The following is a 26303-nucleotide window of genomic DNA, read 5'->3' as shown; positions in this document are numbered from 1 at the left end:
GTATCCCAAAACTAAAATGCTGTAGGGTGCACAACATGCCATCTACAGCAGCACATCTACTAACGTTTAAATATAAAACATACATGTCACAGATCATTGTAATGGGTCATATGCTTGAGAATGGTTAAAGGGTGCCGTGTATGGTCTTAACAATCCTGGAGAATGGTTCTGCTATACAGCAAACTATAGGAGATAAATTTGCATGTGGCTTTACAAACTATAAATAATTAAATTGTTGGATTTGAATAATTGCAAGAGACAGTAAAATCATGTACCAGAGATATAGGAGCGTCCATTGCAGTCTTCTATATCCATCTTCGGAGTACGTGGCTGGAAAAGAAAAACAGAAGGAAGTATTTCAATTGGGTAGTGGATGACCTGGCATACAGCAGGCTCCACCCTCCCATTAGGACTTCTAAAGCAAAACTCAATGATTATTCGGCTTCTGAAGTTTGCACATTTGTTATTGCAAACAACAAAATGGAAGAAATTATTGAAGTGTGATTAAAAAACACAGAGAAGCAGTATGGTTCTGTTTGCTGATATCCATGGTCCGTTCCTAAGCAATTTATAATAGGATCAACCTTCAGCCTAACACCAGCATTCATTAAAGGAAACAACCTTCTTTTGGACTGCCAAACCTGATTTTGCATGGAAGCCGCATTAGATAAAGTTACAGGAGGATGTTAAAATAACATACGATTCAAGCAGAGTTGTGTCACTTTTGTTACTTAAGCTCCCACGTGCAATACTGCATAGCACCCCACATTCCTAAAGAGACTTGACAACAAAGAAATACAACGTACTGTTCTACAAAGATTTGCTTCCTTCCTAACAGATCCTTCATCATTTCACTTCTACCCTTTTCTTCAAGGTTAACGCCCTACAGTTACAGACCTTTAAAATTCCATCACCTCTTTCATGCTAAAGCTTTCCTCAAACCTCTCATCTGATATCATCTACCTACTCAGACTCGCCTGCTACAACTATTGTGATAACCTCCAAATCACAGAATGAAAATCCATCAGATCTTGATTCCTGTTCTCAAGTCCATCAGATCTAGATTCCTCCAAGACGTTTACTAATGGCTGCTACTTAAACACCTCAAACTAAACAGGTTAAAAACAGAAGCATGTTGAAAATAGACCAATTATAAACTCTTCACCATCTCACCAAAAGATAAAGATCCATCACCAAACTCTCAACAGAAGTGATAAATCTGGAAGCTATTATGGACGCCAACCTCTTCAGTGTGGCACACGCAAATCAGGTAGCGTAAGTGACTTTGTAGATAATGTGGGACAGGTGTGGTGCAGCAGCCAAAGCAGCTGACTCCGGAGCACGGCTCGATCCGCGGCCTCATTTTAGCTCAGCATCATGCGACTCTGGACAACAGCTCATTTAATTTCCTGGTGGCCCCCAGCAAGTATGGATTATTAATGAGATTCGTACATCGAATTCCCCTTGTATAGGTAACACTCAAACAGTATAAACCAATACTCTGAGTGCGTTCAGTTTTGACTATGCCTACTCCCTATATCTCTGAGCCCCTCATTAAAATGACCATATAGGAAATCCACAACACAACTGACAGACGTCATTCCAATCAACATATCTAGACTTGCGTCCCACAAGCCCTTCAGTCTTTAAAATGACTATCTGTGGCTAGACCAATCACCTTTAAAGCTTTTCACTTCACTGGACCACTCTTCTTTCAACAAAATCTGTACTTACTGCCAAACTAGATTGCTTCACTCAAGGTTGGCCCCACCTGGGACCTTCACTCCCTTAAAATTATCTTCCACAGGCCGAAGCCTTTGCTCAAGCTGGTTGTACCCAAGATCTGGTACTCAATTTCTACAAGATAAAAACCATCAATAACTCCCTCGAATTTTAACGAGTGGTAAAAGCCTTGCTCTTCCCTTTCATGTAAATATAGGGCACAAGCTTATAAATTGGTAAGTGCCTGCATGTAAGACGTAGCTATTCTCACTTTTCCTATAACACTTTATGTGAAGTTCAGCTACTAGTTAGTTGTACATGATTAAACATACTCCTAATTCTCGCAGACTGCATTCAATAGTATCCTTGCATGTGAAACAAAACCCACATTCTACCTACTATGAACCCAGAAAGGGCACCGATAAGTAGCAGCTTCAACAGTGAAATAAAGGCTATACAAATTCAACAATACATCTGTGTATGAATAAAACACCACCCCAGCACAAACAGAAAGGAGTAGGGTTTTTGGAATATCTGCAAGCATATTTGGTGTGGACCCCCTTAGTGTCCAGTTACCTTATGGCATTGGATCAAGGACAAGACGGATCCTAGAGATACTTACGAAGCAGCTGTATCCACTGTCCAGTGACAAAGGTATGCGCACTAAGATCCTATTGAGAGCAGGCATCTGTGATGATGCAAGTACAGAGCCACAATATGGTACTACTCAATGGGTTGAAAAGAGCAGACTGACAGTGGTTTAACAGTGAAAGCCAATGGAGTGAGACATTACTAAAGTGACTGAAATCTTACTAAGGCGTGATTTTCACACTCTATGATAGAGGATGTCCCTGAAGGATGGCCCAATGTCATCTCAGTATGGCAATGGCACCCACACAGCACTGACCCATCCCAGTCCTAAGAAGCACCAATCTGTATATTGCAAGACCAACATTTACGCACGGCCCTGCCGATATACCTTTATCCTGACCTGTAATGCTTGGTGCTACTGCAGAAACGAGACCTCCACACTGTGTCTCATTCTTAGCCTACAGCAGAACTGACACACAAGTCTGACAAAACATCCGCTCGCTCACCTGTAGCTTCCCCGACAATCTAGTGCTGGGAAACATATACAGGTGTGACACCCACCTCGCTATAGGCAATCAGCTCTCATCTTTGTCAGTAGCATGGGCTTTGCAAAGCTTTGCCAACGTTTATTAGTCCCAAACAGAAGCTCCCCATTATCTGGTATTGATATCCACACATAGCTTTATCCATGCACTCAACTCCAGACCTACAACTGACCATAGCTATGCACTACTAGGACCAACACACAATGCTGGAGGAACACCAATCCTAACTTACAGCTTCTCCTGCCAATGAATTTCTGGATTGCATGCAGCTAAGCCAATCGATCTGACTTCTGAGCGACAGTACCATTAATGTTCCAGCACTAAGATAGACACATCAGGGGTGTGTTGGAAATAGCCCTTTTTGCAGGGTTGTCCCCAAACTTTTGCTTCTTCCTCCTTTGTTTTTCCTGACCCGTGGTTGTTGGCTATAGGACTCTGGGCACTTTACCACTGCTGATCAGTGCTAAAGTGCATATGCTCTCTGTATAAATTGTTACTATGATTGGTTATCCATGATTGGCAGATTTGATTCATCAGTAGGTCCCTAGTAAAGTACACTGAGTGTGCCAGGGCTGGTGATTCAAATGCTACTAGTGGGCCTGCAGCACTGGTTGTGCCACTCACATGAGTAGCCCTAAAATGGTGTCTCAGGTCTGCCACCGCAGTGCCTGTGTGCAGTTGCTAACTGCCATGCTGACTGGGCAAGTGCACCCACTTGCCAGTCCCTAAACCGTCCCTTTTCTGCATATTAGTCACCCCTATGGTATGCCCAAGGGCAGGGTGCATTGTGAGTACAAGGTAAAACAAGCCCTGATGTGTGTGGCATGTCCTAATAGTGAATTACAGCCATTTTCGTGTTTCACTATTGCAAGGCTACCTGTTCTCCATAGGCCAGAATGGGCAGTTTGATTATTACATCTTATAATCTTAAACTGACTCAGGGAACATGGTAGAAATTCGGGTTTAGTATGCCTGAACTCAGACTGATATAATACATCTTTTAGAGAAGTTGGTTTTAGCATTCTGTGTTTGAAAATACCACATTTAGAAAGTAGGTTATTTTCTTGTCTAACCATCCAACCCTGCCTTTGCTAGGCTGTGTATTCCTTGTCTGGAGTTTTGAGTGACAGGGACTGGGGAATTCCAGAGGGCTGGGGAATTCCCGGAGACAGGGTGAGTCAGCACAAGGCTGAATAGAGAGATCTCCATGTAGATGGGTGGGAGGAGTTGCACCTGGGACCTGAATAGGGCTGTGCTTTCCCTCCACAATGCTGGCTCCACCTCCTGTAGTGTGTCTGATGGCTCTGGCCTACACTGTCAAAGGAAAAAAGGAGTCCTGTAAACAGAGTGCTCCAAGACTGACCAGAACTGGTTCTGACTAGGCAAAGGCCTCTCTGCCTTCAGAGAACAAAGAGGATATTGGTATAAATACTGGGACCCAGACCCCAGAACTTTAGATCATCCTGGAATCAAGAAGGAACCTCTGCCAAGGAGAAAGCTGCAAGACTGAAGAGGAAGGACTGTCCTGCTGTGTGTTTGTGGGCTGACCTGCAGTTGCTTTGCTGCCAAGGAGAGGGGAAGGACTTTGCTGTTGCTGTGTCCCTTTGCTTGAAGAGATCTCCAAGGGCCTGAGGATAACTGGCTTCCTGTTAAGAAGTCCCAGGAACAAAAGGACTTCACCCCCAGCTTCCCCCCTGAACTCTGTGGAGTGAGTTCTGCCCTTCCTAGAGTGCTTGATCCTATTGTGGGGCCTCTGGAAGTTGCGCCTGCTGTTTGGTAAGCTGGACAAGAAGTAAAGAAGAAGATCTGCAACTTTCATGCATCGCTCGTTTGCGGAGCGCATCGTCGCTAGTGCGAAGATCGTCGCAGCGCCTGTTGCTGCTGCAAGAGCCGACGCATCACTCGTTTGCGGAGCGCATCGCCCCGGTGCAGGAAGATTCCTGTCGCTGCGAATATCGTCGCAGAGCCTGTCGCCGCTGGGTGAGATAGTCGCACCGCTTGCTTGCAGACCGCATCACGTGGCTGCGAACATCGTCGCAGAGCCATCGTATTGAGGGGCCGCGAGAGGAGAAGATCGACGCTACGCCGCGCATCGCCGCCGCACCCGAGATAGTCGCATCGTGCCTGTGCGAGACGCTTCCTACCGAACCTGCGCACCGGAATCCATACAAGGTATCGAGTATCCCTCCCCATACAGACCAGATTCGTCGCAACATACCCGCTGCGTGCAGCGGGGCTGTCGCATCGCCTCTCCAGGGTCTCAGGAGTGACGCATCGCTTGTTTTTCAACGCTGCAGCTTCCATTTGGAACTTTTGTCGCATCTACAGGTACTTTGGGCTAAACGCGACGCAAATGTGATTTTGACGCAAACCCTAGAACTCTTTAAAAATCATATTCTTGAACTGTGTACGTCAGATTTTTGTCGTTTTGGTCTTGTTTAGTTTAGATTAAATACTTTTATTTTTCTAAACTGGTGTGGAGTCCATTTGTGGTGTTTTCACTGTGTTACTGTGAGTTTTGGTAAAAATACTTTACACATTGCCTTTGATAAGCCTGTCTGCTCGTGCCAAGCTACCAAGGGGGTGAGCAGGGGGTATCTAAAGAGTGTATCCCCCTTACCCTGACTAGAAGCAAGGGTCCCTATTTGGACAGTGGTACCTACCTCTGCCAACTAGAGACCCCCAGATCTAACAGGTTGCCTTCTCCATTAAGGCGGTGGAGCATCTCCCCACTAATTAAAATGCCCCCAGATGAAAAATAAAATGGTAATAGACAAAATTACCATTTTATTTTTCATTGACTCTGCAAACCCCCGTGCAGAGTCTCAGAACAGGGGCCGTCCGCTAATGACTGGCAGCAGCAGAGATCAGTGATGGACTGGGCACTTTAAAAGTGCGCACGTCTCTTTGGCCAGCCGTCTTGCGACGGCCAGCCAGACATGCACACTTTAAACCTTGAGACAGAGAAAAAGGCTTCCAGTGCCCTTTGAAGCACTGATGAATCTGCTTCATCCAATCCTAATGCTGATCTCATGCTGGTTAACAGCATGAGAGCAGCGCCAGGACGGTTTAGGGGAGTTGGCTGGGCCAGAGGAGAGAAGAATACAGGGACGGAGCGAGGACGTGCGGCAAGGTAAGTGAATTTTATTTCCTTTTCAAAAATGTGTATTTCATGTGTATTATGCCCTAAATCGCCAATATGCATTACATTACTGTTTTAATGTTAAACATTTTAACTTTAAAACGATAATGTAATGCAAGTCGGCATGAATTTAGTTTATACATTTTTGCGCCCATTTGTTGCCCCCTTGTCACCCCCCAGGTCCTCAATAGCTGGAATCCGCCAGTGCCACTCACAGCCATCAATAGGACTAAACACTACTTGTAAAGCTCCATTCAGAGATCCAAGGATAGTCTGCTCTGTCGAAGTGCTCCACTAATGTACATGATCATGCACTGAATTACAATGCAGCTGACTCATCAAAACGTCCTCATGTGACACACAGAAGATCTTGGCTGAAACAGCAGTTCTTCTCCCCTCCCTCGGGGCAAATCCTGCTGATTTCCCTCTGGCACCACAGGCTCCTCAGCTGACTTAAGAATCTCACAGTGATGTGCTACTGACGCGCAGATAACAAAAAAGACAGAAACGCAGCATCCAACTACCTGAAGAGGGGTTTTACTAGTGCACAAATATATGTGACCACCAATCTCAAAATTCAATCTGTAATGTATCCACTGTAGTCATATGTATGTCACTAGCCATCAAGAACGCATGAAAAAGGGCTGAAGTATCATATGGGTGCACAGAAAAGGGTTTGTGTTTTAAGTATTTTGCAGTACTAGACATCACATCTGGAGTATTGTGTCAAGCACCAGGGCACCTTTAGTGCTGTGTGTTCATTTCTGAAGACCATGCTTGTAGTATGTCAACTTTTGGAGTCTCTCATTCAAAAGTATACGGAAAATACTTGCGACAGAGGACCAAATTAGTGCATTTTTAGAACGAAAAAGTTACAAAGATACCCCAAGAACTGAACCATACAGAGTGAGGCCAAGAGTGACATTCAAAAAATCAATTACCAGCACAAAATGCTGCATTCAGCAGTGAATGTTTTAGACCTAGATGTCATCCTATAGGAAGAGTGTGTAGAGGCCCAGGAGAGTACAATAATAATAAAACCCCACTTGGGCCAGGGAATCCATTAAAATATGTTTACTTGTTTAAAGAGGAATGAAAAATTAAACTATCTGGAGATCGTTATTGGAGGTGGGCAGAACTCACGGAATTTGACTCAGTGGAATTTCGCAGTTACATAAAAACTCCGTAGATTAAGCGGAGTTCCACCAATGGGCAGAAATAGTCATGATGCGTTGCTCGTGCTGTGATTTAGCACCAGTAGCACATTTTGTGCTGAATTAAACGGCGAAAACAGCACCACAAAGGGCACCAGAAGTTGCAACTACTCTAGTTGATTCTGCTGCTTGCCCGGGTAGATTTTGTACTCTAGCAGCAGCCTTGTGACCGCGAATGGTCGCGACTGCCTGCGTTAGAAAACTCTCGCCAGATGTCCTCCTAGCGTCCGCAAATCACGCTTGCGCTTCCCAACTTACCAATCTGGCAGCGAGCGCCAGGGCTGGCTTTAGCGCTGGTGGCGCCTTGTGTGACAAGATTTGTTGGTGCCCCCCCCAATGACCACCTCTGCCATGAATTCTCTCACTAGCACCCTTTAACAGTGCCCCTCAAGTCTCCAAAACCACTGTCGCTCAGATTCATTTAGTTTTATAGCACCACTCATACCAGTGTAAGGGGTCAGAGCACTTTACATCACAAGCACATTGCACAGAGACAAGTGTGTGTGTGTAAATCAGTGTATTGTATAAGAAATGTTACATCAGACATGACTACAAGGTGTAGTGTAGGAGTGACATGTCATTGATACTGGTAGGCAATATAGTTTGAAGGTCCACATTCTGGAAAAGCCCAAATTCAGAATTTAAAACGTAACACCATTGTTGGGGTTCTCTTTAATAATAAGAATAGTTTTCTACCCAAATGAACCCATTTGGGAAGATTAGTATAATGAAAGACTGAGCCACAAATCATATAGCTCTAACTATATACCTTGCAGTTTGCATGCAGCTATTTGATGACAGTTAATAGCTCAATGTTCTATATTAGGATTTAAACTTATAAACTGCAAGTAACACAAGGGTCTCTCTTACAGAAGCAGTAACCCACTGACCTATTTACATTATATTCACTTTGCGATCTGCATGGTACACATTCTTAGCAGCAGGAACACTAACCCTCTGCGCTACCTTTCCATGATTCAAAACTTTCACTAGACAAACCTCCAGTCTCTTTCCAGGAAGACGACCGGAGATATCTTGACATTTTAATTAATGCCTGAAAATTTCTGGACAACAGGAACACAACAAGAGGTGCTTTTAAAATGTTAATATCCCCCAAAAAATTACTCCCGGACCTCCAAATCAGCGTCCGGTGCTGGGGCCCCGATCGCACCACCCTAGAGCCGGTCCTGGCGAGCGCCAGAAGAAATTCTGAAACGTGGCGATTTGTCGTAGTTTGCCCAGAACTCCGCATTACAAGAGTAACACGGAGTTGCCAAAATCAAGCCAATTGCACAGGTACTAGAATGGAATATTCCGCCCAACCCTAATCGTTAAACCACAAACTTATCATTCAGAGACCTCACTTAACCTTAAATATGTAGTTATGTTTGTAATGAATGTCAGTATTTGGTGAGGAGCATACTTTGCGGCCGAAGATTACTGTACTCAGCACTTCCTCCGAAGCATACCCTTAATAAATGCAGAATGCATGCTAATTGTTTTGAAATACATTTTAGATTTTTTAAGAAATGCATTAAAAGGATCCGATAACATACTGATGGACTTAAAACCAACAAGACATTACTGACAAGATGCAATTCTTGTCGTTTTATCTTAGAAAGTCCATCCCAATCCCCATTTAAGTGCCATACAGGTGATGCAATGGAAGTTCTCCTTGGTGGTGAAGGTCCTCCCCGGTCTAATATATGAATTGGAAATAGTGGCAGTTACATTCCCATTCATGCAGCTCAAAGCTTGCTTACCCTATATCCCTCTAGGGTGTCTCTCTGTAGGGAGATAACAAGAGAAACATTGGTACTGATGCTTACCATAACAGTAGTAGACGCTGTCTGGGAACAATGTTGTTGCTAGCTTTAATAATGTTTTATTTTTAATGAGGCCTCCTGTTTTCCTCTCATTAGTACAGCTGGTTGGAAGTGTGGGAAGTGTACACTCCCTAGCTCTGCTAGAAAATGTAAGGGTTGAGATTTGGAGAAAGCTGGTTTAGGAAGCACCTAGTCTAAGGCGGTCATGCTCCTCACTCAAGCAGGACACAGCTGCCCGGCTCTCAGTAACAATGCTGGTTTCCACTTACTTTGGATTTTACAGAGCAGAGATAGTATCCGCATTTCTCTCATTCTTAATCTACCACAGAGTACAACAGTCAGCCTGGACGGCTGCCACAAAAAAATGGAGATTTCCAGAAGCAGCAAAGCAGGCTCAATATAAGTCAAGCCCCAACAAATGTCTATGGCAGGTGTGAAATAGCATGAGTGAAACTGGCGGAAAAAGGCATGCCTATTTGGATATAAAGAAAACCATTTAACATGAAAACAAATAACAAAACCTTTACTGATACACTAGTAGAGGTTGGGTCTCAGACCATGAAAAATGGTAATACAATGTAGCAGCGTAGTTACTATACCTACAGAAGAGTCTACGCTTTGCAGGAGAAGTCAGGTTGGTAGTGAGAGAAGGGGTGTGACATGCACACAGAGGACCCCATTCCAATTCCTACATCTGGAGCGTAGGATACTCACTTGCTGGGATGGGGGAAAACTATAAAGATGGGGCCTAGCCTAAACGTGCAACTTTCCGACAATGTGTTATCAGAGTAATGTAATCTGTTTCAGGGATTCCTCAATTGTACTCTCAAAGCCTTTAACACCATTTCACATGGTGCAAAAAAAGTATCTGCACGCATGACTAGTTGAGGAAACCCAAACAAAATCCACTGCCAACAGAGAAGTTCTCTCATGACTTCTCGTGACAGCGATACAGCACAAAGGAACACACAAGTCAATGGACAAAGCAAGGTCGGAAACAGAACCACATCAAGATTGCCATTTGGTGCACTTGTTTATTAAATTTAATTCCATCAAATAAAGGAAGTCTGAACCAACTACTTATCCCATTCAACAATATCTGAGGTAAGAAAAGATTTGTTTCTTGTGTTGTCTCCTGAACGACTGCACCGGGAAAACTTTGCAACCCACACGACCATTACGACCACTGGCTGAATAGAGAACATTCAAATGAACGTCTTCATGGGATACTCTGGGCCTGTTTTACTTATTCATGCAAGAATACCCAGAAAATGGAAGAAAAATAAAACACTGGTGCACACCAGAGCCAATCTAGATGCAAAACAATTTAATCCAGCCTCCAGCTACTTCCTGAGAACCTCCACCCTACCCTAAAGATGCACAACGCATCTGTATTTAAATAGACAAACAAGGTCTAAACTTACATAGCAATTAGAAAAGGCACCAATATCGACATTGATTCTCAATTTATTTTTATGAAATGATCCTGCATAGTTTGTACAGTCAGTACATCAGGTGCATCTTTCTTATTACTATAGAAACCTAATGCAGGATAGTCATGAAATAAATATCCATCTAAACAAGTGACATGTACTGATAAATAACTACAACTCAATGGATATCCTACAGTGCTCATCTTTCTTTAGAGGAATCCATTCCGGAGTATTTTTTTATTTATGTAATTAAACAAATTACCAGAAATTAACATTGATATATTCCTTATAACTCTGTGGTGTTTTCACCCCCCCTCAGTCTGGTATACTACAAGTTTTAACCACTAATCAAATTCCTCTTTACTGATCTGTAAATGAGGACTCTAGAATATGACACAATAGCTCAGATGTCTCCTTTAAAGCTCAACACAGTGCTCTGGATGTGGCCTCCAGAAATGTATATACAATTCAACATGTGGCCATCTTAAAATGAGCACAACTAGTGGTCGCTAGAAATTGACAATACTCCAGATTTGGCCTCTGAAACTGTATACGATACAGTGAACATGGCCTCTAAAACTGGACATAGGACATAGCATGGGGCCTCCTAATACTGGGCTCACTACTTAGCAAGCTCTACAAAAGGGGCAGAATAGTCCTGATGCAGATTTCAGAACAGGAATCAATGCTGCGATTGGAGCCTCTAGAAAGGGTGCAATACAACAGAACAAGGTAAGCACAAGAGTACTAGCACACCTTCCCTCATTTCATGTAGTTACTTAATAGCTAAATATTTATTTCTGCACTTTCAGTGGGTACTTTGTCATACTCTGGCAAACCTTAATTGGTCAGTGGCACAACTAAGAACTTTCAGAACATCTCGATGCAAACTACATAAAGTTAGCTTGTAATAAGAACGCACGGTGTTGTGCAATGCCTCGATTGAATGTAGATGTGAAATACTACACTCACACTGCATAACATTTGTCTTGGAAAATCCCACTGCGAACAACTATCAAAAGTACAGGTGGCCACAAGGATGTTTTTGAAATGCTATCAAGTGTGCAGCGGTAAGTTCCAACACTTGCACCTTAAGTCTAAGAAATAAAAGTAACACGTGTATATTACATATTGTTATTGTGCTAGGCACAGAAGGGCTTGAAGCATGCCTTTGATAGAAAGGCCACTGCACACTCTAAGGAAACCCATGAAACAGCCATTATTGCAGAATCTCTTTGGTAAAAACAGATGTCAAAAACTAAAAGGAAGCCACCGAAATGATAGGCAAGGAACTGCACAACATAAATAACACAGAGGCGATACCAAAAAATTCGTCTGCAGTACTAATGTGGTTACTATACGCAAATTTAATCATATAATGGTGCAAAGCGTAAGTGAAAGATTGATTTTGGGAACCCGAGGCAAGGATTACATTTTGAAAAGCTCCACAACAGGGGTCTCCAACGAGTAGCTCGGGAGCTACTGGTAGCTCGCCAGTACCTTCAAAGTAGCTCTCTGAGGTGAAGCAAAGCCCTGTATCAATTTCAGAGTAGGTGCCTATTAAAGAAGGCAGCACTGATCATCTCAAGATGCTAAGAGTGACAGCCAGCCAAACTTATCATAGTAACTCATACTAACACTAAAACACACACTGTGCCAGCTTATTAGACCTGCTACATGACAGTCTGTATCCAATCTCAAATATAATTAAGCCACAAGGAGATTGACCATGTTACAGTCCCTCCTTTATCAGTCACAACATGTGTGTGAACAGTGCACCATCAAAAAAGTATGGCAGCAGTAGCCTGAGCTGTAATCAGTGCTGATCCACCAAAGTACGGGACTGCAGGAGTCAGAGTGAAAATGTGTCAGTTAGATGCATGATCAGCTTAAGACCTGAGGAGAACAGGGTATGATCCAGACCAGAGAAAATTAAGAGATTCATCAACATTTATGTTTATGCCCATAATACACACTATTGCTTCCTGAAACTATGCCTGATGCCAAGAACCGCCAAACATATATGCTAGCCCCATCATAAGAGTGTTATATTTGGCATAATTGTGTCCATTCTTGAAATAATAGTGCCCATGGCATAATTATGGTAATCCTTGACTATTTTAGTATTCTTGGTCTAGTTGTGGTATTCTGGCAGCCATCCTCTGAGCATGACTGGCCTATATGTACCTATTCCTGGCATATTAATGCTCATGACTGATATGTGGTCTTATCCCTGATCATTCTGGTTTCCAGCCTTGGCACAACTGTGGCCCTAGTTTAAAGGTGGGCATTACTGGCATAATCCAGGCATCCGTGGTGCTATGGTGAGCATCCATTATAATATAATGGGGTAACCCACAATTGTCCATGGACCTGGGTAACGATTGGTATAGGAAACAACGGTCCTAGACTTCTTTAAAGCTACAATTCAGTTCTGAAAAACATTCATTAGTCAAAGGGCATCTGATACATATAGAATTAGCATTGTATCATTAATGTACCACAATTTTCTTTACAATGCAAATAAGTATATCCTCAAAAGACACAAAGGCACAAAATATCACTCCAATAGTGACTGTTTATTATTTAGTTACTTTTATAACAGATCACCATATTCAATGCTCCAAATAGAGAAAGAGGTTGCTCCAAGGGGAGTGTGAAAAAGGAAAGTGCTCGTGAGGTAGGACAGATATAAAGAAGGGGAATCCAAAAGGCAAATTCAATAACAATCAATTACACATTCTGGTATCCTTGGTAAAACTGGATGTGGTTCATAGTGACACCAGTTTTACAGATAGGCCAGTGCCTTATGGATTTACAAATATTCATTTCATGATTTTCTGATGATGCACAGAGAACATTCATCTGTGAAAAGGCAGGCTGGGATGATATCAGGTACAGGCCTACTGTGGGAGAGTGTCGACGTTTCGACCCTGGTGCAATGAGGGTAATTTATATCCTCTGCAGGCGGGTCTTCCTCAGGGGCTGTATCCTGACTGTACCTCACCCTAGATTGCTTCCCCTCCCCATCCTGAGGAAGACCCGTAGATTTGACCTGATATCATCCCAGCCTGCCTTTTCACAAATGAATGTTCTCTGTGCATCATCAGAAAATCATGAAATGAATATTTGTAAATCCGAAATCGTTGAAATTGAATTTGTTTGCCCACAGTGGAAAGTAGTATTAGATAGAAAAATGTGCATTTTCAGAAACTGGTGAATGATAATTCAAGCTGAGCTGGGGAGACGTACTGCTGTGCTTATGTCCTTTGTGCCACTGGGCATGTCAAGATTTGAATGTTACTTCATATGTCAAGGGGAGGCATTTAATATTGAAGAACTTTTTCCCAGCATTTCTGCTGGTAACCGCACTTGGTATACTTGGGTGGTAACTACTGAAAATCTTGCTTTGGGTGGTCATAGTGTAGTCACTATTTTACAGGTATAAAATTTGCTAGTAGCTCGGGAAGACTTTCCTTGAGCCGAAGTAGCTCTCACTACAGAAAAAGTTGGAGACCCCTGCTCCACAATATAAGGTCACTTCCAGGTGACTGAAAGTCAAAATGTATCCTGCAGTGAGAATTTGCTTAAATTGCTTTGCTTCAATCAGTATAGGCGTATAAGCAAATGTAGGATTTTCGAAAGCAGAATTGGCACGGGTCCAAAGTACCTGGAAAGGCACTGCACAAAATAAAGTCTAAGTGGATTTACTAACCATTGTACAGAAATCAATGCATGTGTTCTCAACCAATGCCCTAAATACATTACAAAAAGACAGATCAAAAAGGGAAATTTCCCTGTATTAAGAGCGTTATAAAATACAGATGAAGCCATTAAGCTTGGTTTAAAAAATACAAACCATTAAATAATTGGGACTGCTTTGGAGCCTAGATAAAAAAAGGTCAATGTGCAAAGCAAGCATGAATCAGTGCAAGAACTGCTGGCGTTGGCTGGCTTCAGGAAGTTGATTACCCATCTCTATGCAGCTTTAGTCAAGGATAGGAAGGGACTACTTACCGAGCCCAGGAATGATGGGGCGTGGACTGCCCAGAGGACCTGACATCTACAGATTGGAAAAAGGTCTGTGAATAAGTAAAACAGGTGTCTCTAAATGTGCATTTTAAGCGCATACACTTCCACTATCTCTTTAAGACATACAAAGTCTCACCAAGATCTATCCTGTGATGTCTACAGCATGCAAACGCTGCGGGCAAATAGCTGCATGACATGGGGATGTACGCATATTGTGGGTTACTGGGGAGACGCAATACAGTCCCTGGCACAGTTCACGGGGATGGTGTTGGAGTGCTGATTAAACTAGGCAATGGGCAATGTCCCAAAGCAGTCGCAGCTGAAAATGAAGGCTAGGATGATAGCATATGGGGTGGTTCTGGGGAGACGTTGGATTGCCATATACTGCCTGGCACCTCGAGCCGTCATGGATGGAGCAATAGAAGAAAGATATAGTGGAATGGGCTGTCGCTGACAAACAGCATATTAAGCTTATATGGAAAGATGAGGCACAGTAGACGGCTTGGTAACTGAGTGGGAAATGATTACTAAAATAAAAGACTCCAATGATGGCAGGCCCCCGTGAACTGAGGATGAGAAGTGAAGGGAACGGCTGTGTAAAGGTGGGAAGATGGGACAGACTCCTGGAGTATTTGTGGTATACAATGGGGGATAAAAGCAGTGTTGATTCTATGGTGATTGTAACGCCCGGGATCGAAGTGATCTTCAAACTGCGTGTTGCTGTGATGAGTATTGTTACTTCTGTTAAAAAACAAATAATAAAAAATAAAAAGAGTTCAGAGCATGACATGATTTGAATGAATGCAAACTGTTTTAGTCTAACAATGTGTCTCCCCTTAATGAAACTATATTTTAAAGAAGAATGAAATATAAAATCATTGCTTTTATTCTGCATGCTATAAATCTCTGTGCATCCAAATTGGCCCGTTGAGAACACGTTAGATGCAATGCATTTTTTAAAAGGACTATGTGCTTGGTACGCAACTGCTACGGAGGCTATATTGGAAGACCCATCCAAAAGTTGGTAAAATTCAGATGAACATTCTAGACGAGTTATTTTAAGGTGATAATATTAATGAAGTTGTACTATGAAAGCTATACTGGTAGACCAGTTTTGAGATGGATGTTTGTAGAGCTAAGTCAGTTTAGTATCTAAACATTATAAATTTGTACAGTGGTTGAGCAGTAACCAATCACCTGTTTGCTTGCATGATCAGAATTGGGGATCATTGGAAGATGGTGGGTTAGAGGATCTAACTGAAAGGGTTAGGAATCTTTTCACTTATCAGGAGGTGTGTTCTACAACTTCAAAAAAGAAAACATCTGCCAATGTTGCTGCATCTCTGGGCTTCAGGCCTCCAGGGACCACTGAGAACATCTCTACATCTCTAAAATGCACCAGTATTGCATTGGGACGGAAAACTTTATTCTTTAAGGTAATCTACCACCCATTAATTAGGCTTTCTTTTGGCAATCTAATGGGGCAGATGCATGAGGAATGTGGAACCCAGCTGCTGTCATGTTTCAAAACTGCTTACAATGATTTTGTATTCTTTTCACCTAGAAACAAATCCTGATTGATAAAAACTGAAGCCCACATCTCGGCCATGTCCACTTTAAAGTAGCCATTTCTGTTGAGCCCCTTTCAGATGGTCACCTTGGGCAAATCCTTTAAGGTGGACCCAATACATGGGCTTTTTAACGGTGTACACATTGGTCGAGTCTTTACAGGGCAACTACCATCTTTTTCCCAAATCTTCGACTGCTAAATTTACAAAAATAAATTTAAGTGAGCAATATTTTTTTGATAACTCAAGCTGTCCTCACCAAAGTTTTAGGCACTGATAAAAACACATACATAAATTATGGGCAATGTCATCTACTATGCCTTTATACATTTTTACACAGCTTTTCACCTCAATCAATGTATTGGCCTGCTGTAAGAAGTATTTTAGTGCTCAATTCGACAAACACCTTCTTCCACAAACTTACATTTCAGGGCTGAACTATGAGGAAATAAAAGTGTGGTTAAGTCCAAAATTAGCCGAAAATGCAAGTGATTTGGAGTTTGTATGAACTAGGACACTCAAGTGACCTAGATGTGGTTCATTACATTTTCTAGCTGTGGATGTATCGAATTTCAAATAATAATGGAAGTAAAACCTTATATTTAATTTGTGTGTATTACTGGATACCAGAGCAACACCATACTTTCCCACCAAGTCTGGTAATAGCATACGAGTCTAATCAGGTATGAAAGATTTTATGGAATAAAGATGTGTCATGATATCACTGGTTATACTGTGAATATAACTGAAGGACATTGCTGGACACAACTCCTTGACTAGTCACCATTAACTACTACAGTCAGCACTGACAAGCTGGTCACAGTATTAATAAAGGCCACAATGTTAGTGATAAAGTACATTTTCGCCCTGCAGCTTGCAGAGGTAAACTCATACAGGACTTATATTTTTAAAAAGATTAAACTTCAAGGAATGAGATTACTCAAGCTGTCTTGTGCAGACAACATATGAATTTGCTTCTGGCTAAGCACAAATATGAGTGTGGAAAAATAATAGGGCAAGATGGCCGACAATGCTTCAGTTAACACTTTAGGTGATAGGTAACATAGGCCAAATGTATAATTGTATAAGAGACTGATAGGGTTATCTAGTTTTCCCAATGTTTCTGACTTCATGACTGCTGTAGCGCATACAGTGAAGACACTGAATGTGCCATTTTCTCAGAAAATGTTAACTGAAGCTCTAAAAAGGGTAATAAAAACTCACTTAGTAGAGTCTAGGTCAAAAATAATTTAGAAAATGCATTAAATTAAAGGCTGCACTTGAGGGTACAAGAGTGGCAAGATACCATTAAATAGTAATACTCTTCATAGATGTGAGAGGCTGGCCTAGTATATGATGTCCACTAATGTAAGTGGGCACCTTGCACCAGTCCAGGCAACCCTTATGGTGATTTAGGAGGTCTTAGACAACCTTAGAAAGCTCTCTAAGCGGCAGCAGTGGAGAGCAGCCTTCAGGCTTAGTCCAGAAGGAGTGTAAAGCAGCATGTTTTACCAGAATGCAAACTTATAGTATAGATTAAGTGAAAAAGAATCACACCAAGTATTTTAAAAATATGTATTTATTATATAATACTCTCTAGTACGTTCCAATATCTCCAACATAGAGATAAACACAATGCCTACAATACATTAGCAAAGAAACCCAGAAAATAGCACGAAATACACAGCGGCCCCAGTGGGGGGACCAAATCATATACTGAGAAATTGGTAGAAGAACCACGACTCGGCTCGAGACAGGGTTGAGAGGACGTAGAAGTGCTGGGACCCCAAGGAACCACCCAAGGTGAGTAGATTGGAAACCCAAGGAGAGCGTGTGCAGTGTGGAAACAAGACCGCATGCTACGCACAACTCTATGTGCAAGTCGCAGTCGGGTTTTTAAAGATTAAGGACCCTTCCCAGTGGACCCTGAAGAAACCCTGTGGAAGGCAGAAGGCTGGAGGCCCAACCCACCCGTGGATACCCTAGTACCCATGTTACCTACACCAGGGAAGCCGGGTGCATACGGGTGAAGTGGTGTCAGAAACCGCCGTCAAATCCAATGGAGGACTTCAGGAAAGTGCCGCTGTGGAAGAAGTGTCTGGTGGAATCATAGGATGCATTCTTGATGAGAGGTACCTGCCAGCAGAGGGGACAGAGTCTATGTCACTTGGGAGTGACCAGGAGACTTGGAAGACGAATGCCCTCCGATCTCGGGTGTTGCAGGATGGACGACGAGGACCTCGACTCTGCAGCTGTGACGACCAGGCGATGCTAAGGAGGACCAGGAGCCGTGCACAAGCTGTCCCACGAAGGATGTCCAGTGCTGAAGGGTCGGTGTTTGTCCGGTGGGAGCACCGACAAGCCTTGGCAAATACAACCAACGCAGGAATCAAAGAAGGAGCCACGTCGGGACCAGCAAGGTCAAGGGGACTCACAAACAGCAGGGAAGTCAGGGCAGATCCCAAGCAATCAGGGGAGCACAAAAGAAGGAAGTGTGACCCTCAAATGGACCCACATGCCGGAGGGACTGGTGTCGCGAGAGGACCTCAAGCAGCTCACCAAAAGATGCAGCCTACGATGCTGTGTGGCTGAAGATTCTGGTCACTGGAGGTGCTCGAGGTTGGGGTTACTTGAAGCCTGAAGATCTTCTTGGAAGGAAGCCAACAAGCCTTTGCAACTGCAAATTGGACGCGATGCACAGGGGTTCGGTTACTGAATCCCCCACGAGGGATACTGGCCTCAAACTTGGTGAGAGGGCAGGGCAGGCCTCAGGAGCTGTGGAAAACCACCATCTGTGTTGCAGAGCCCACGATCTGCAGACCGGTCCACTTAGTTGCGGTGCCTGCGAATGCAGGGGAGTGACTCCTTCACTCCAAGGGAGATTTCTTCAGGGGTCATTGATGCTTCACAGCAGACCTTGGAAGGTTCCTGTATGATGCATAGGTACAGACGATGCAGCAAACTGGAAGGGAGACGAAGTCAGGGCTAAACGAAGTCCAGCGAGGTCCAGAGTGCCCAGACGGTAGAAATGCAGTGGTGTCTGATCGGAATATCATCCCATGACGAATCTAGGGACCTAAACCCAGGTAAGCCCTTAAATACCCTAGGGAAACGGTTGGGAAGATTCAGGGGACCCTCCTAGGAGAGGGTCTGGGCAGGGAGAAGGTTACTCCCATGTCCTTTGTCCAGTTCCGCACCAGCGCAGGAGCCAACTGCTCCCAGAAATGGTTTATTTATTTAAAAGTTTTATAAAGCGCGAACAAGACCTGTAAGGGTATCAGAGCGCTGTACAAAGGAGCGAAGGCATAAAGGGGCATGTAAGGTACCCAAAAAGCAACAAAAATCATAAGGAGCACGTGGAAAAACAGAATAACAATGTTGAACCGAGGTAACCATCCATCTTGTGGGACATGTAAAGTTCCAGAAGAGCAACACATCTCAAAGGGTACATGAAGAGACAAAAATTACAACTTTTGAACAAAAGTATCAAAGAGTGTTAACAGGAAATAGAAGTAAGTTAAAATGACTACAGTACTATTGCTGGCTCTAAGAGGTGCCAATCTAGCTTTAGGTAATCCAGCTAGGGTTACCTATCTATATTCCAAGGGTGAGATAACTAGGGATTGGACTGCAGACTGAATGTCTTCAGAGGGCAAGAAAGGCTTGATTTTTCTTAAAGTGTTGAGCTGATGATTGGCTCCCCTTATAGTTGCACTGATGTGATCTTGCATATTTAGCTATTTGTCAGGAGTTCTACCTAAAGATCGTGCAGAGTCAATAACATGAGGGGTGCAGTTGAGCGCTGTAAGTTGTTTGAGCCAGTCTTGAGTGTGTGCAGAGTGATGGGGGGGGGGGGGGGGGGTGAGGGGCAATCAGGAGGAATTCTGTTTGAGAGTATTTAGCAAAGGATGATTATGACTTAACAATTGTTGAGTTTTAGCAAAGCACAGTTTAGAGTATTTATGTCAAATGGTGAAGCGATTTCCAAATACAATTGAGTGTCGTCAGCATATTTAAGGTATTGAATGTTGGAGAGGTTCAGGATTTCAGAGAGGTGTTCCATTAAAAGGTTAAAAAGCGAGAGTGTGGAACCTTGAGGCACTCCAAATGTGACTGGGGTACTGGTTGCAAGGGAGTGGTTAACTTCGATTCTTTGCGTTCTGTTTCGTAGGAACGGGGCAAACCAATTTAAGACAGGGCCCGATAGCCCCATCCTTTTTTGAAGAAGAGCAATGAGGTTTTCATGTTTGACCGTGTAGAATGTTGAAGACAAATCAAGAAGGATCAGAAGACAGGGTACATTCTGGTTTAAACTGGACTATGCACACAGACACAAAGTGTGACCCGAATGCAGACTTTCTGTTGCTGACAAGCACACCCACCACGTCCCAATACACTAAATCCTGTCTGGGAGGTGTTCACACCTCCCTGTGACAGGATGCCTATTGTTCCACCTTTCTCTGATTGAGCTTGGCTCAGCAGCAGGAGGAGTACAGAAATGTGTCTCTGGTCAGCAGCAACCATTTTGTGCTGTCTGGGTCTAGAAGGTTGGCACCAGGAACACAGAGCCTGAAGAAGGGCTCCTCTTGTGCTTGGAAATATACCTCACACACTGTTTAAGGTGTGGGGGTATGATTCCAACATCTTTGATACCAAACATGATAGGATTTGTTGCAGCCGTTTTCGGGATGGTCATCGCATAATCATGCAGTACCCCTCTATATAATATATGGCTGCTTCACTGACAACCCGGGAGAATGGACTCTGTGGGCTATCGGGGTGTCCTGCTCATGCAGGGGCACCCTCTCACATAGAACCAAGCACCCTGCCTTCAGGATTGCAAAGGCCTGCTATAGGGGTGAATGGTTTTAAGTGCAGTGACCCTTAGATATAGGAAACCTATATCTTAAGTAAGTGGTGCAAGCACCAACTTACACAGGCTGCAATGTCAGGCCTGTAGTTCCATTTTGCATGGTCTCTCTTAGGTGACATAATGCATGCTTCAGCCCATGAGAGACCTCCGGGGGAACCTATGCCCTGGGTACCTTAGTACCATGTACTAGAGACTGATAAGGGTATCCCTGTATCCAACCATGATTGTACCTAGGTACTAACACAACAATTTAGGGAGAAAGCAGATAGACTGGGGTCTTGATTAGCAGGATCCCAGTCAGACTAGTCAAAAACCAGCATAACACCAGGCAAAAAGTGGGGGTAACCATGCAGAAGGATCCTACCTTCCTACAATAGAAAACTGTTTATTTCACCTTTTCTTCAAACTGAGTCAATGCACATTTTATTTTTGAGAAACTGTAAGGCACTAGAGATTGCCTATGCCTTAAGACATCACTGACTATGTGCCTACGGCAAAAAGAAATACCCTACTGGGGCCAGCCACAGTTATGTTGATGGGCTTTGAAAAAGCTTTAGACGCACTTAGTTGGAAAATCGATTTTAAGATATTGGAACCGGAAAACACCAGGTCAACATTTATGAGGTATGCTTCATTACTATAAACGGACCTAACAGTACAGATAAACGTGCATGAAAAAGCATCTTCACTATTCGCTATACTACGTGGTACCAGACAGGGCTGTTCACTTTCACTTTTATTAGTTGCTCTAGCTATTAAGCTACTCACTTTCTGGGTCTGTACGGTTGACCTGGCGAAAAGGATGTATCTAATAACTGTGTGTCACTCTCCGCTGATGGTTTGCTACTGCATGTCAGATATCCTAAGTGGTCAAGTCAACAACTCTTTAAACTCCTGAAAAAATGTGGTGAAATAGACAGGCTTCTGATCAACAGGGATAAATTATGTATTCATCCTCTACAGGGGGGCTAGCTGGCAGCTTTGGGGTTCTTCTTTAACGTGCATAAAACACCCCCAGAATAACAACTGAAAATTGCCATCTACCCAGGTATTAAGGCGGTCTGGTTATGGCTGACATTCAATTAGACTGATGGGCGGCTCAGTTAAGACTACTGAATGAATGGATGTTTGGGGAGAGAAATGACTCAGCCAACAGACTTTTTTCCAGTAGGCATACAATCCAGCACTGCAGCATACAATCTCGTGATAAGTTTAAATGGGATCAGGTTAGAAAGTAATTTTGCTTAAACAGGCCATATCGGAGGCTCGTCTGGGAACGTAATAAAAAGGTGGCAGACTTCATGAGAGATCTGCCGTGTATAAGAACATCCAGTAATGTAGCAGTGGAGTCACCCAAATATTCCTGTTATGTTTTAAACTTTTCTGCTATGAACAGATTGCCTAATGTTTTGATACCTTTCTTTTCAAGAAATCGTAGCAATTCCGGGGTACAGTCAAGCTGCAGCATATGAAAGTATTTGATAGGCACCTGGGACGAGCAGGGGATTGAAATATTGCGTAAAAAGGACAGCCTGTTCCACGACCAAACAGTACACCGGACGGTGTTAATTTCCTGAGATGGTCTCGGTAAAGACACATATAGGGCAGCAGGCAGAGGAGTGGGAGTAAATAGGCCTCGCTCGATAATAACATGGAACTAGTGGTGGATGAATTGTACCTGTGTCAACAGATGGTACACCTCAAAGTGGGGGGCAGCAAAGACCCCTTTATGATAGGGGAATTGTAATATATGCCATCCTACTTGCGACTGTCAGCCCGCCGTTGCCAGTTTAATCATAAGAGAGCAAAGTTGGGCAAAAAAAGACCTTGGTTAAAGGAATGGGAATATTCTTAAAAAGATAGAGCAGCTTAGGCAAGACAATCATTTTCATCAAAGTCACTCCATGCACCAAAGAGAGAGGCAGGGTGATCAGAAGCTCAACTTGGGATTGCAAGGTTTCCATATTGCGTTCATAATTTTCCCAGATCACTGGGGGAATAGCAGTATTGTAAAGGATACCCAGGTATCTAATGGTTGCCGTTTGCCACTGCAACTGGTATTGTATATCCAGTCTAGTGGCTCCTCTGGTTAGCGGAACCATGATAGACTTGATCCAATTAATTTGGAGGCCCAAATTCCTGTCAACCAGCTGCCAAATTCTACGATTTCCTCAATAATAGGGGTCAAATTAACAGCAGGATCTTTGACTGCCAGCATCCTGTCATCTACATACATGGGTAGTATTGTGTAACAGAATCCCATGGTCACCCCTCGGCTGCAATGGAACTCATGCAGAGCGCACGCCATGGGCTCTACGGTCAGGTCAAAAAGAAGGTGTGAAAGGGGTCATCCCTGCCGGGTTCCTCTATCAATTATAAACAGCTCAGTTGGACCATCATTTAGACGCAGCCTAGCCAAGGGAGCCATATACAGAATCAGAACCGATTTTACAAATGCCCCGCCCAGGCCTAATCTGGACTGTACCATAAGTAAAAAAGGCAGTTCAACGGTGTCAAATGCCTTGGCGGCATCTAAAAACGCGGCAACAGTTGGGATATCTGGGTTTAGCTGGTGTGTGAGGGCAAATGTGAGTGAAGATAATCCGCTGTGGATCGATCTGGAATAAAGTCGAACTGGTCGGGATGGACCAGTCTCGGCATCAATGTAAGTAGCCAACTTGCCAAGAGCTTGGCAAGAATCTTGCTCTCTGCATTATTAAGTGAGAGGGGGCGATATGACTCAAACCTAGATGGATATTTATCTGGCTTGAGAAGTGTGATTATAATAGACTCCCGCATTGTCAACATTAGGAGACCAGTCTGAAACGCCTCTTCATAGACAGCCAAAGGTATGTGAGACTGCACATCAATCAGCATATGTTTTATAGAATTCGATGGGTTGGTTGGCGTTCCCCGGAGCTTTTCCGTTGTTCAGTTGTTTAATGATGCATTTAATCTATGCAGTGGTTGGGCGCTGACAGAGAAGCTCCCGTTCTGCCTGATTCAACCATGCCATGGTCCGCCTACTTAAAAAAGTGAAAACGTCTGCAGGATCCGCCAGCGAATTTGAGGTGGACAGCTCTGATAGAGAGTGACAAATTCCTGTAAAATACCCACCAGGTTGTACACCAATTGCCCATCAGATGTGTCCAACATGAGTAGCCGCCCATTTGGGTTTGAGTGACATAGCAAGAGTATGCCCCAACCTATCGCCCTCTCCATACCTTCTAGCCTGTGAGTGTTTACCCAGAAACTTTACCTCTCTTTCAGCCTCTTCCTGAAACTCGAGTAGGAGTCAACACATGGGATCTAAGAAGCTATTGTCCTTAGTGTTATCGTTTCTCCAGGGAGCGACGGTCATGTTCTAGGTTCGCATGTCTACCTCTTATGGATTTGAGGATACCATGCCCTTTTTCCATGCACTCCCCCCGAATAAGAACCTTCAGGGCTTCTCAAAAAGTGGCAACTGAATTTACTGAGCCCTTATTTAGTGCAGAATAATCGTTGATGGCAGCCCGAATCTCTTCTTTAAATGTAGAGTCTAGAATATTTTTGGGTTGAAGACACCATAACTATCAGCGTGTCCATCTATTCGGTAGGGTAATTTTGCTATATATCACCGGGGAATGGTTGGATAAAGTTCTGGGTCGGGTCTGGATACTTTTAGTTCATCACACAACATCAAATGAATTCACCCAGAAATCAAGCCGCGATGAGACGTCATGGACAGAGGAGTGTTAGGTGTATTTACGAAACCCACCATTTAAAGATCGCCAAAGGTCAATCATATCAAACTGTGCTATAGTGTTGAGAAAGGCTGCAAGAGCCTTAGTAATGTGATGCTTGTGTGGATCAGAAAAATCTAATTCGATGTCCAGTACAAGATAATGGTCTCCCCCACCGGATAATTGAACGTGGGTCAACTACCAAAACAATGCTTAAGCACGGAGTGGAAAAAAATCAGGGCTGTCAATGTTGGGCCCATATGTATTTAGTAGTGTGATATGTGTATAACCAATAAGGCCCTGCAACAGTAGATATCGACCATCAGGGTCAACAAAGGGCGTACGGTGTTGAAGGGCATCTGTTAACCTGTGATAATGGAGACTCCCTTACAATAGGAGGAGTAGGATGCAAAGTATTGAAAGGGGCCCCGTAATAAGTAGCCTCGACTCTCAACCAGTAAATAAATGAATCTCCTGCAAAAAAATAATATCCACCTGATGGCGGTTGAAAAGATAAACCAAATAATAGCGTTATCCCTAACTAGTAGGGAGCATTCCCAACCGCACTCAAGTTAAATTAGTTCCACATAGGTATTAAGGTAATCAAGTTAAATTTTATTTCATTTCATCTTCTTTCGAGAATCATATTCTTTTTCATCACAAAGAATCCATCCTGATTATAGGTTCATGAACATTTCTTTCCTTAACATGACTTCGCCCAATGCATTTCGGGCCACGTCCTTCATCAGGGGCTTGCTTCTACAAAAATAGAAGAAACTAGGTTTTAGGTCTATTGGGGTACATAGCTGGCAAAATAATCATAGATTCTTAATTTATCCCCAATGGCTACAAATTAAATTAAATAAACATTGTGACCATGCCTATTCACGTGGTATATTCATGCCATCTGCTTAGCAAAAAACATCTCTCAAATGTCAGTTCCTATCCTGTGTATACCGTGTCCTTTGCGTGTGTTCTTAACTGTTGAAAATAAAGTAAAGTGCAAAGCTTGAAAAAAATAAGTGAAATGCCATGCCGATATCCATCAACAACGTAACATCCGATGGTGAGTAGTGCATGCAACCATACTCGTGTGGTGTGCTTGACAACCGCAATTCACTAATCCTTATATCCCAAACTTTCAAACGCTCTCGGACCATTCAAACATCTTGGGACCACAAATCAGTCTCTACAAACTTATGCGACCCTTAAGACTGAGACACTTCTTTGAAAACATCGTGGAACATCAACAACGTCCACAAAGCAACACCTTGTTATGATTAAGGAACAAGAGTTAATTTCGCACCCCAACCAGTCACAAAGTATTAGACGCCTTTGAAGCTGTTGTGCAACTAGAGTTATGTACTATTTTCAAACAAAAGCGATCTAAATGAACTAACATCACATGCAACAAGAAACAGGCTTTAATTCAATTAGCCTCAAACTCCGTCATTACCATTAGTCAAGCTGGCATGGGTGGTGCACTTAACATTATGAATACTGAATTCTATTTGGAAAACTTCAATGCACATGTGAAAGATACTAATACCTACATGAAAATGTCCTTTGACCCCACAAAGGAATTTCAAAGAATACGTTCGGAAGTAATCGACAAGGAGATTGACACAGGAA

General features: G+C 43.1%; 1 protein-coding gene across 5 annotated transcripts in view; it reads right to left on the bottom strand.

Moving 5' to 3' along the window:
* IKZF4 (IKAROS family zinc finger 4) overlaps positions 1 to 26303 on the bottom strand; it is a 218582-nt gene that overhangs the window by 177799 nt on the left and 14480 nt on the right. For 4 of the 5 annotated variants that reach the window (XM_085600281.1, XM_085600284.1, XM_085600283.1 and 1 more), the window contains exon 2: positions 276 to 330. In XM_085600281.1, coding sequence (XP_085456407.1) covers positions 276 to 315 — 40 coding nt within the window. In that variant the 5' untranslated portion in view covers positions 316 to 330. Of the gene's footprint in view, positions 1 to 275; positions 331 to 14490; positions 14537 to 26303 lie in introns of all 5 variants that reach the window. The other variant, XM_085600282.1, reaches the window with a different exon arrangement.

Source organism: Triturus cristatus, chromosome 4_2 (assembly GCF_964204655.1).
Source record: "Triturus cristatus chromosome 4_2, aTriCri1.1, whole genome shotgun sequence".
Taxonomy (NCBI): domain Eukaryota; kingdom Metazoa; phylum Chordata; class Amphibia; order Caudata; family Salamandridae; genus Triturus; species Triturus cristatus.
Note: the sequence above shows the minus strand (reverse complement) of the source record. Positions and strands in the feature narration are given on the sequence as shown.